The sequence below is a fragment of the Alligator mississippiensis genome, chromosome 2, assembly GCF_030867095.1.
Source record: "Alligator mississippiensis isolate rAllMis1 chromosome 2, rAllMis1, whole genome shotgun sequence".
NCBI classification, from domain to species: Eukaryota; Metazoa; Chordata; order Crocodylia; family Alligatoridae; genus Alligator; species Alligator mississippiensis.
In genome coordinates, this window is record NC_081825.1 from 19850065 (window position 1) to 19862887 (window position 12823).

At 46.4% G+C, this 12823-nt stretch overlaps 1 protein-coding gene across 4 annotated transcripts in view; it reads right to left on the reverse strand.

The window, feature by feature from the left end:
* Positions 1–336: 336 nt before the first annotated feature.
* The window catches only part of ZFYVE28 (zinc finger FYVE-type containing 28), a 289590-nt gene continuing 277103 nt past the window's right edge, over positions 337–12823 (reverse strand). For all 4 annotated transcript variants that reach the window (XM_006263292.4, XM_059721512.1, XM_014607707.3 and 1 more), the window contains 2 exons: positions 3773–3876; positions 337–2611 (listed from right to left, as the gene is read on the reverse strand). In XM_006263292.4, coding sequence (XP_006263354.2) covers positions 2480–2611; positions 3773–3876 — 236 coding nt within the window. In that variant the 3' untranslated portion in view covers positions 337–2479. The remainder of the gene's footprint in view (positions 2612–3772; positions 3877–12823) is intronic.

A 12823-nucleotide genomic window follows, 5' to 3' on the forward strand; every position in this document is an offset into this window, starting at 1 on the left:
TTATTTAACTGTCAACGATCTGTGTCATTCACAAAACAGATTTCTTTTGACTTGAAACAGGCAGGCCCATTTTGTCCAATCTGTGAAGCAGACATGGGACACAAGCACATAAGAGGGCACAAGCACTGCTGACGACCTGCCTACAACTGGACTTCTTGGGCCTTCTTCTGCCCTCTCTGCTTGGATGGGAATTTCATCCTTAAAGTTTATGCTTAATTCTCTTGTGTGATGTACAAATGAGTGCAGTGTGAGTGAACTAAAGCCAATTTCTTTGACAGGAATGTCAGCTGTCACAGTGTGCAAACAGACCAATAAATGAAACAGCAATCCAGCACATGGAAGTAGAAAGTCCTGACATTTTAATCATCTGAAGAGATTACAAGAGCAAAGTCTTCCTTGAGGCAAATGCATATTGATATAGTCATTGTGCTTTTCAGTAAGAGAAATAGGAGTTTGTATTTACATAAGAAACTATAGCGTCTGAGATCTTTAAATATCGTATTTATGGAAATGATTCTGAATTACAGCATTTACAAAATAAAAACAAGCTTGAATAAATATTCAGTCCATTAAATAATTACTTTTTTTTTCCACAGAAGCAACTTTTGTGCATATTTATTTCATAACTGAAGTCGGTTGTATTTTTTTTCATCCTATAAAAGAAGCATTAGATTTGTTGTTTCTCTAAAAATAAAACTGCAATAATCATTGCATGTGAAGCCTGAGATTTAAGCCTGAATAAGTATCACTGCTTGTACCACATTACCCAGCTCCTGAGGTATCCACCCTGGGTCTCTTTAAACTCCGGTGACTGTAGATATGCCGACTTGAGGATTTCATGGAAGGGAATTTGCAAAACAATTATAAATAAAGTGAGGCTAACATCCTACTGCTGAATGTGTCTACAGACAGATCATAAGACTTGTGCCTTTCACAAACTAGGTGAAGCTGTTTCATCCGATTTAAACGACAGCAATGCCAACAAACTACTATGTTTATGTGGCTCCATTACATTTGATATAAAACTACATAGCAAAGGAAGTGTCCACAAAATAAAAAATACGCACAGACCAGTTTTTGCTTTAACATTTTAAATGAGGACGCTTGAGTGAAATAACACAGTTTTCTCTGTATCAGCTCGAAACATTCAGTTAACACCGCAAGTCAGCAAAGAGCTCTTGATCTCATTTCCTCTGTAACCACAGAACAGTGTTTTTCTTTGAATGTGGCTAAAATCAAACATGTCCAGACACCTCCAAACCCCAGTGTTCACAGAACTCCTACTGCATATCACTTGTGTAAGATCACCACATGACCCTGTGAATCTTTTATTTTCCTCTCCAAAGAGAAGCATAATTTATATCTATGTATATGTACATTTTAATACATATATGTGTATTAAAATAGATGCGTCTTATGAGGCGTTAGTGTGACTTACGTCTAAAAGGAAGAGCCTGAAATGTTTTATAAAATTACTCTGCAAACTATGGATGATAAATAAACTTTATATACTTGACCAATCTGTAGGACTTTTTGAATAAAAATATAAAGTGGTGATACTAGTTTGCCTTTAAAAAAATCATTTCAAAAGCGGAGCTTGGGATAACTCCGGTCTGTCATGCATACTGTACTAATGCTGCTAAACTTTTCAAAAATAAAGTTTTTTTAATAGCAATTCATTCATCCGCTAACTCTTTCCTCTGGAACTTTTCTTAGTATTTTATTATCAATATTGCAAACCAAACTCTCTCATGCATCAGGATTTCATCATCAGGAGTTTGCATCAATGATGCTTCAAAAAAATCCCTAACTGGAAAGAAATAAATTAAAAGATGCAAGAACTAATTTTCAAAAGATACTCCAAGTTATTGCTGTGCTCAGCGAGAGGCAACAGAAACATACTGCTCTGGGACTTTGGATTTTTCCTCTGTTGTTCAAAGAGAATTTTGCCTATGTGAATACTGAATACGAGCTTAACATATTTGCCTTAATTAATGCTAGCTCAGGCGGCTTGTATCCAGCAATGGAAAAGCTAAAATAGCAACAAGAGGGAGAGCTAGAACACTAGCAAGTGCAGAAGTGTCCTGGCTGTGGAACTGATCTGCTGTGCTGAGTTAGTCAGAGTTAACCAGCGACTCTGTTCTTTGTGTCAGATAAGCAGCAGCGCAGTGATGTAGGTTCAGTCCACTGAGCCCTATTTCCTTCCACGCGGCACGTCTGTTCTGCATATGGCATTGGAACGCTAACGTTAGAAATTTATGGAAGACAGTACTGCAGCCATACAGCTACAGACACTTTGTACTTCCCTTTAGCAGCTTAATAAAATGCAATAAAAAGTGTCTGTACAAAATTGAAAATAATGGATGTCAAAGCCTACATGCCCGCAACAAGGTCCTTCCTTCAAGTTCATTCTTGGCTTAGATCAAACATAAGATCAGTCGATTTCAGACTCCAGTAGGTGCATCGCTGACTCAGAGTGTCAGATACCAGCTTTGTCACTGTAGAAAGGAGTGACATGGAACATGTAACAGTGAGTGCAAACCCGGACAGGCTTCATCTGACCATATCGAGGTAACGGAGCAGAATGAGAGGAACAGCGAGAGCAGAAGATCTGAAAAATACCAGAGAGACTGAATGAACTTTACATGCTGAGGTTTTGGACACGACTAAAGCTGGCTAAAAAGCAGGTGAGGGGAGAATTGAATGTACTGCACTCCTGGCATGTCTCAGCTGGGAAGCACTCCTGTCTAGTGCATTTTAGCTGGCAGCCCTCACCAGCTGGTGCCCAATGTCACCTGAGTCTGCCCAGCCTCTCCCAGGCACTAGACCTTGCTCATGTGAGAAGGGCTATTGCAGTCACTTGGGCTGCTTGCATAAGAAGGATTTGCAGGATTAGACTCTTGAACCTTGATTAACATTGCAACTTAAGGCAAACACAATAAGAACCAGCTGGGTTTACGCCTCCTGGGAAAACACCCACTCCCTGCTCCCTCTGGATTGTTCCCTTATAGATTTATAGATGTTAGGGTCAGAAGGGACCTCAGTAGGTCATCAAGTCTGACCCCCTGCCAAATTCCAGCAGCTTGTAGTGTGTGTGGCATGGTCCAGCTGGGGACCCTGGCCCCATGCTTCTGATGGGATCACTGTAGTGCATACAAAGCTCAGTCTCCTTGTGAAGACCACCAAGGCAGGGCAGAGCACCACCTTCCTTGGAAGCCCACTCCTGATTCTGGCAACTGTGAAGAAGTTCTTTCTAATGTCCAACCTAAATTTGCTCTCTGTCAATTTGGGGCCATTGTTCCTACTCAGAAGCAAGAGAGTAAGTGCAGAGGGGACTGAAGATTCAAGGCTCCTTGGTGCACAGGACCCATGTGAGTAGCCTGAGACAAGCCTGAGCTTTGTATGCACTACAGTGATCCCATCAGGAGCATGGGGCCAGGCTCCCAGCTGGACCACACCACTCTCACACTACAAGCTGCTGGAATTTGCTAAACTTCCAAGCCAAGATTTGCAAAAGAGACTGTTGATTGTGGGCGGCCACTTGAGACATGGCCTCAGTGTTACACATGTCTGTCATTTCTGCAAATCAGGCCCTTTCTGGGTGCAAGCTGGGCAGCCAGAAATGGAAGTACCCAAAATAGTAGCTCGTGGCTTCTGATGCAGCAGGTTCTCTGCGGCTGAACATGTGCTGGGCTGGGTGGTTCCAGCGGTTTGCATGAGTGTGCCGTTCTTTACAGCTGACAGCGCGTCATGTGTTTCACTGAGTCATTACCTTGCCACAGCTCCTACAATGGTGCTTCCTGCGAATGACTGTGAACGGAGCTTTGCACGCAGTGCAGTAGCTGCAGACTTCATCTGGCACCCAGTCAGGAGGATCTGTCAAAACACACCAACAAAATAGAGCAGATAACACATGGGAACAAAAATAAACAATGATGACGTGAGCCTCTGGGGAGCTGGAGGAACAAAATGCTGTAGCAGTTCTCAGCCAGACATCTCCAAGTGCATTTAGCTAATCCTGAATCACAACTAACAATACAAATCACTTCCTTCTCCATCAAATGCAGCCTCTTCTGGGATGCAACACAGCAGGCCTTTAATGGCAGTTTAAAACAGCCCAGCACTTTAGGACACAAAATAAAGACAATGTTTCTATTCAATGGAAAATGACTGAAATGCAGGCAGGCAAAATATGAGGATACAAGAAAGTACTGTTAAATGTAGACATTGAACCATAAGCTTTTTTGGCAATTTAAAAGTTAAAAGCAGAAGTCTAACACTGAGGGAGGTGTGGGGTTCCCCCACCTCTTTACTTGGGAAAAGGCAATTCATTCTTTTCCCCCTTCAGTTAGGCTAATTCTCTCCAAATAGTGAACTAAAGGACCAATCCCTCTTTCTCCCCTGAAACACTCGCACTGTTCTCAAAAGTGCTTGCCCACATCGCCATCAATTTGAAACAGAAGCAGCATCAAGGGTACAACCCAAATCCACAGAGAACTTCAAGTGCTTCACGGTCATTGCCATTTTTTTAAGACTAATAACCCTTCCAATCTTTCACACAAGCAGTGCAGTGGAGGATTTGCCTGGTACAAATTAAAACATGTTAGGCTCATTTCTGCCGAGATGTTTCTGCTTGTGGTGATCTGACACTCCCCAGGGAGCTGGGAGTTATGAGTGCCTCCGTGATGTAGCCCATTGCTTAATTAAGTTAATAAAAATCTAATCGAGGGCAGGCAAAGGGCTGCCCAGGAAGGCATCTATGGACACAGTGAAATGTAAGCTCCTGGATACATTTACATAAGTTTCCCAGGTATAGATTTGCTCTATTATTTAGATTACAGTGAATGGACCTGTTGCTTTATAAACATGAGGGAACAGATCCCTGCCTCTACGAGCATCCTGTGAAACAGAAAGACACAGTTAGTGCAGTAAAGTACATGTCAAATGGAAAGCCAGGTGCAGGTGGAAGAAAGAAAGAGCAACGGTGAAAGGGAAATTCAGTGAAGGTATATTGCAGCAAGGGATATCTAGAATTTTATATATGAGGCTGGTTAAACATCAGAAGAGGCTAACCAGAGAGGCTGTGTGATCTCTATCCTTGGAGGTTTTAAGAGCCGGTTAGTCAAACACTTGCATGGGTGTCTGGTGCCTCTTGCATCGGGGGGGGGGGGGGGGGGGGGGGGGCATGTGCCCCCCTGACACGAATCAGTAACCAGGGTGGGGCTCCCCTGATGGCTGATTCTGCTGACTGGGGGTGGGGGTGTCCCCTGCAGCAGATCTCACTCCCACAGCTACTTCCAGAAGTGGCGTGACCACTATTGCTGGCAGCCCTGCTCCCCGGCCAGCACTTGTAGGGGGGGACACTGGTGCTTCCGCCTGCCTCCCTGCCCGCCGGCTAAACATGGAGCGCGGCCTGACAGGGGGTGCGCCGACGCTCTCGGGGGTGCATGTGCACCCCTGTGTATCCTCTACGCATCGCCCCTGAATACTTGGTTTAGACAGGGATAACCCTGGACTGGATGACTCCCTGATGTCCCTTCCAAGACAATATTTTTTGTTTTCTATTCACACTTGAGTCACATCCAAATGCATATTTATATGACATTTTACTTTATTTCTCATATAACATTTATCATATTAGGGCAATAATAGGGAAAGTAAAAATAGACCAAATACACAACTTACTACATAAACTAACAACAAACTTACTACATATTCTAACAAGCAGGTAAACTAGTCAGAAAAGTATGGGAGTATAGCATCAAGCATCCCATGCAACACCTTGTCAGAGCTCCTACCCCCTGAAAAGCACACCTGGTTTATTTCAGAAGCTGAACTAGGAAAGAAAGGAACATTTCCTTTTTTGTTATACAGACCACAAAGAACTGGTTTGAAAACAGGCACTTCTGTAGAGGGAAACAGAAACAAAATGTGCATGCAAGGGAAATGCCACTGGAGAAGACTTGGGGAAGTTAGAAATTCCTTTTAAGGTAAAAAACGGACTAGGAACCAAATTCAAAAGGAGGACTTAAGCATCTCAAGTTCAATTTACGTGGCCAAATTCAAGTGAGCAATCCACAAAAATCCCAACTAACCATCTGAACAGGTGAGAATCCATGGACAGCAATGGCGCTGGGAGACCACGCCTTTCCAGCAGAGCAACTTATGTCAGTTTTATATACTCTATATCGGGGCAGGCAAAATACGGCCCACGGGCCAGCTCTGACCTGCCAGGCACTTTTATTTGGCTTGCAGGCATGCCAACAAATTGTACCCCACAGCCCTTCTGCCCACTTGCACCCCCACTCCGCCAACGTACCCTATTGTGCCTCACTCTCACCCTCATGGGCAGAAGGGCCTGGCCCAGCCAGCAGCAGCTTCTGGAGGGGCTGCTGCTGCTGCAGCTGCCTGGAGGGGACCTGCTCGGCTTCCCTGGTGTCCCGCTCACTCTGTACAGCAGGTAGGGAGGCGGCAGGGGCAGGAGGAGGGGGAGTTGCAGCTGGGTGGGGGAAGGAAATATTAGGCTGGGGCTGGTGGCAGCATGGAGCCTGCACCCAGGAAGATGGCAGGAGCATGTAGCTAGGGTGGTTAGGGTGTGAGTGTGAGCGAGGGTGGGCGGTTTGAGGCCCCCACACAGTCCCTCACATGGTGCACAGCCCCCACTGCCAGCAACAGCAGCAGCTGGGGGTGTCGTGCCTTGTGCAGGCACTGGCGCTTGGTGGCGTGTGGCTCAAGCCGGCGCTGCACGTGGGGGCAAGGAGCGCAGCCTGCCTGTATCATGGGGGCTCTGTGTAGCGCACGTGCAGCTCCCGCACTCGCGCAGCACCAGGGGAAGCTCCGCGCTGGAGCCAGCTGCTTTCCCCGCCCCCTGCTGCACAGATCCCGGGACTCTGCCTGAAGTGGAGGGGAGCCATGGCCCCTGCTTCCCAGCACAGTCCCAGGACCCGCATGGCAGGGGATGGGGAAGGCAGCCGGCTCCCGTGCAGGGCTTCCCCTGGTGCCACCTGAGTATGGGAGCTGCACTTGTGCCATGCACAGCCCCAAAACAGAGGCAGGTCAGGCAGGCTGTGCTTCTCACCCCCATATGCAGCACTGACCAGAGCCGCACACCCGTGGGTGCCAGCACCTACACAGGGCACGAGCAACCTAAGCACCCCTGCCTGCTGCTGGTGCCAGCAGCTGGGGCTGCATGCCATGTGTGCGGGGTCTTCACACCCCCACCTCCCTCACACCCCACAAACTTCTTGCACCCACATGCTGCTCCCACAACTCCCCCACAATTATCCATCCTCAACATACCCTATGCCCCCCCACACACCCCACCATACGCACCCCTGTCCCAACCACACCCCACACCCTCCACATGATATACAAGAGTAAGATTTTATTTTTGAGTTATTATGTAATTCCTCTATATACAGTATGTAAACACAGATCATGACAAATACTTTTGTAAATGAAATTAAAATATGTTATAGTAGGTATTTGTCTTTTAGTGTATGATCTGGTTTTTTTCTGGTTCCAAGATGGCAACCCTCCCCTCCCAAAAGGAGTATTTCCGGGAGACATGGGGAGGGACTTCCGGTGGCAAAAGTCAGGGGTTCAAGTGCAGGACTTTCAGTCCCAATATGGTAATCGGAGGGTGGGGCAAATGTCAAGGGGCGGGGCTACCCATGTGGCCCTTGACATTTCACTCAAACTTGTTAAGTGGCCCTCCAACTGAAATAATTGCCTGCCCTTGCTCTATATCCATCAGGATCCAGGGGATCTGCTATTCACAGCAGACAGCCGCTCCGAGTCAATGTTACTACAACGTCTCAAGGTGGCAGGGCAGCAAGTTTTCCTTGTGGCAGTGTCTACCTCAGGATAAGCTAAGGACAGATGACACATCTGTACAGTTTTAGCCTTCATTTCGTCAAGGGTAATGCTACACTGGATTGAGTGCAGGTGCAGTCCTATGTCCAGTAACACCTTGGGGAAGGGCGAGTGAACCGGCACCAGGCAGGGCTCTGAGGGAGCCCACACCACAGCACTGCTGCTGCTGGAACTGAGGCTGCTACTACAGCAGCAGCAACAGCAGTAGCAGTCTTGTGTGCAGAGTGTGGTGGCCAGAACCAGAGGGGTTACTATCATGAGCAATAAATATATGCTCTTGGAGACATCCAGGCAATTGTCTAGCAGTTAAGATTAGTTAATGCAAAGCTTGCAAGTTTGCAACCCGCAAATGGAATTTGTCTGTCACAATTTAACCAAAGTGTTGAATCTAACTGCTTGCACTGATCATGGGACTGACTGGGCCCCAAAAATGAGCAAACTACAAGATTAGCTGATCTAACAGATTTTTTAAAGGTCAGCTATAAGAAGATCTTGACCATCTAATATAATTAGCACATTCCAAGGAATAAGAAACCAAGGGGTTGAGCTTGGGCAGGCTAATGCTAATTTCAAACCTCAAAGTAAGGTGGTGTAATTTGCTTATTGGGTGAAACTGAGTTTGGGCGGTAACCTTTCACGATAGTTTCTAACACCTTTTAATCCCATAGGGTAACAGCTATAGGGCAAGATTGTGAGTGGCTCTAAATCCAACAGATTAGCATAAAATAAGGCATAAAGGAACGCGCATGTCAAGTAACTGGTTTGAAGGACGGGACAGAAGGACCATCGCTGTACCAAGCCTGGACCCCAACTCCCAGTCTGAGTGAGGGCCAGATCCTGACGAAGGGACCTTCCTGGTGACCCCTCAGACAGCGTTGATCAGGGACGCCCGACTTCGGTGGAACAACTTGGTGCGCACCTGGCACAGAGGGACTGCCAATAAGTTGCCAACCCCACGGAACTCTTTGTCATTCTGTCTATCTGTTATCATTCACTATTAGCGCTTTATTACTGTGCTATCTGTTTGTCGCATTAACCTTTCTGGTTAACTGTTGTATGCTAAGCTATAACTAAATTTGCCTTTACTTGGCTCCTGACTCGCCTCCTCAATCCCGAACCCAGCAGCCTCATGGCTGATACACTCACAGCACCTAGCCGGCCTGTGACAACAGAGGGCTTGCGCAGGTAAGACTTCCCTTCCCCTTCTCCCCTCCCCCACACCTACAGTACTTGGGCATCCACCCCTGTCTCCTGCCAGGTGCTGCATGAGCTTGCTACACCTCTGGTCCATAACGTGGGGTTGTAGCTTGACCTTTTAGAATAAGACACCACACTGGCAGGCAGCTGAACTCTGTGCTGGAGCAACAAAGCTCCTTTTCGAATCTGGCCCTACGCTGCCAGAAAAGCACATCCCTAAAACAGCTGAAGGCACTGTAATAAATACATCCTGATCTGACCACAATCTCTTCCTGCCCAGAGTTTAGGACTACAGATTTTTCCTGCCAGATAAATTTTCCTGCACATTAGCTGGTATTTATCTCTGCTTTCTCCTTGACTGTATAAAATGCCAATAGGACATGGGAAGCCCTTTGTCTTGCTGGTCCTGCAGGTATAGGAACAGACCCACTTTATTTATTGCTTTCAAAATTACAGAGTAATTCTCTTTTCTCCTAAATTGATTTTATGAGCCAAGTCGTTGCCTTACTCATCACTTCCTTATCACCAGTGCAGCATGGTGAGTAAAAGGGCGCTCCCTCTCTCTCCGGTGACTCAGCAAGCACCAAGAGAGGGCTGTGAGGTCACCACTATGTCCCATTTCATTTTATCCAGCTTCTCCTCCCCACCCCGAGTCACCTTATATTTACCAACAGCAGCTGCGCTGCAGCACATCCCTGAATAACACTGCCTAGCTGTTATATAACAAGCTTACACGTTCAAAATGCTGTGCAAACATTAACCAATTAATCCTCAGTCCCCTCAGGTCAGTGAGCCAAGCTGGTTGCACACAGAAAAAAACAAACAGCAGGGATGTTTTCTGCCCAAGACCACACTGAGGGGGAACCAGATTCAGAATTCAAAATTTCTTAGTCCCATGTTCATCCCTTTGACTCAGATTGTGGCTGAATAATCTCTACGAGCCTTCCAGACACACTGGTCTGACTTCAGGACCACCTCCTTGCCAGAATGGAATTGTGTGTTTAAAATACTTTGCTGGGCTGGAGACAAAGCCCTCAGCACCCCACAGGATCGAGCCCTGAGTTTTAAAGCCAGGTAGGTACCGACTATGACAATGAAATCTACAGGGAGGATCCTGGGTCCTCCGCAGGCTCCCCCTGCCTACAGGACTGCCAAGAGCAGCAGTTCTGATGCTCTTGTGCGAGTTAACCCTCGAGTCATCAGGCCCCCCCCCCCCCCAGCACAGGGCTTTTAAAGATTGTTTGAGAGCTGGCTTGAAAACTACTCTAGGATGAGAAATGCAGCGATCCTTATCAGCTCAATTCCTAGCCTAGGACTGAAGGCGCTGTTGGAAGCAGAGGGGTGGCAAGGGCACCAGCAGGCTTTTATTTTATGGACCTTCTCCTGATTTGCACTGCTCCATTAGCACTGCACGCAGCAGCAAATTGAAACATAGGATATGCCGAGTCTCTGAAACCTTGTCTGCTCCTGCAAATGGAACGGAGAGTGAGCCTTGTTCTTGGGCTAATTGGCTCGTTGCTTTACAGTACAAATAGAGGCCAAGGAAAATCTGTGGGGGAATGGATGAATAGTAGAGATGACCACAACAGACATCAGGAAGGGGAAAGAGAGAAATTAAAAGGGCAGAGAAGAGAGAAGGGAAAGATAGAAGGAAAAATATGAACTGAAGAGGGGGAAAATATTCAGTAATGCAAAGGAAAAGCAATATCAAAATGAGTCATAGGGGAGATTTGAGGGTAACAGAGGAGAGAGAATTAAAAGGGGACTAAAACCACATGAAATAGCATGAGGGAACACAGACTATGATGGACAGATTAAAAATACAGCAAGAACAGAAAGGAGCAGGGGTGAGGAGGGAGAATAACCGTGCTGCCAAGCCCATGTGCACAAAAATCATGAATCCCTCCGAATCATGAGATATTTTTAAAAAACACTGGTTGTGCTCACTCTACTGCCCTTGAGGCCCTTTTATGCTTCCGTACCCAAAAGGTATAGAAACTTTCTTTTGTAAGTGAATGTTGGAAATTTAGGAGCTGCCTAATCATGAGATTTGTGATAAAAGCACAAGAGCTAGAAACATTGGAAAAGAAAGGTAAGTGCAATTCCTTTCACATATACAGAGCTGTTCAATGTGAGAAGATGGGGATAAAATCTCCCTGGCACAGAGCAGGACACAGGAGCCCAAATTACTGAGTTTTGACTCAACTCCAAACTTCTGACTTTGGAGACTTTGCATTTGTTGTTCTGGTTCAGGCCTATTTGTACAAGAAAGCGAAAAAATGACACCCCCCAGGTTAGAGATTACACAGCACAAATCAAAACAGCTTGAGGACAAGCACCAGTTCAATCCAGAGAAGCTTGTGAAGGGGACTTTCTTGCTGGGCACTAACCACCAGGAGAGAAAGGGTTCAGTTTCCAGGACTGGTCTTCACTCAGGGGAATCCAGAAACAAGCTATCCAGCCCCTGGAGGGGAGTGACTCAGTGTCACGCAGTGGGGTTGCTCCGGTTGAAGAACAGTGCTGATTTACTCTAGGGAAGCTGAGCTTGCTCAGCTGGGAGGAATGGACTGCGATGCAAGAAACTGGGTGAGGACAACACAGGGCATGGCCTGGGCTCCAGGCAGGCTTAGCGCTAGTATATTTCTTCCCTGTAAAAAGATTAGGCTGCCTCCATAGCAGCAACTGCTACGTGCACTTACACTGTGCTCCAGCTCTCTGGGAGAGATGATCTACACTGTTCCATTTGTGTTGGGTGATCGTTAACAGAGAGCACCAGAGGAAAGTCTCTGTTGGACCCATGTTTCACAAGTCACAGTAGAGATTACAGAGAGGGAGAACCCTGATTATCCTGTTACCAGAGGCAGCAGAAACCAACCTTAACGTGCTGTTTCTGTGATGGCGTGTGGCACACCCTGGCAGCTGTCACAGCGCATTACCCTCACAACTGCAGAAAGGTCAGATCCATTTGCTTTCACTTTCCATGGGGGCAGGAGTTACCGAGGACTGAAAATTGAATGGCTTGAGGTACAGCAATGCTTGTCAAGCTTGGAAAGCACCATCTCCCGTCTCCCTCACTTCAGTTCTTATTTTAATATGGACCCTTCTGTCCTTCACCACAAACAGCTTCTCACGGCACTCTGTAAAGTCCCTTTATTTCTTATCTCTGGTGCCTAGAAAACACTCCAGGTTTGTTAAGACTCAGATGTTCTTTCCCTTCCTTGAGAAGATAGCTCAGCTCAGTCAGTACTGTCTAAAGTGAAGCAGAAATGTGATAGTGAAACACTTTTCACCATATAATATCATCAATTGAAACTCAATATAAGTGTTTTTGAGTGGAGGGATGGAATTACTGGTTTCAAGGAAAGACTTGTCAGAAAGGTCTTTGAGGTCTGGAAAGCAACATCTAAAGCCATGTTTCTGTGCCATGAAATTTGTGTTTTCTAGTAGCATGTACCTAGAACGTAAGCATCCTTCCCAATACCAGCCCTGGCCCGTGCTTTCAAATATCAAATATTGCTGTTGCAGTTCTGATTCCCATCTGTCTACAATACTTTTTGTCAGCCCATTTCTGGGCCACAGTACAATTCTAGTTGCCCTGTACACAAAACCTCCATAATAACACTGTGGCTATTCCGAAGCCGTGGGACAGTTAATGTTGCTGTGGTGCCACATGGTGGCAGTGCTTCATAGTAGCTGCAGGGCTAGGTATGGCTTCTGCCACACAGCGTCCCTGTGCTCTGTGCTATACAAA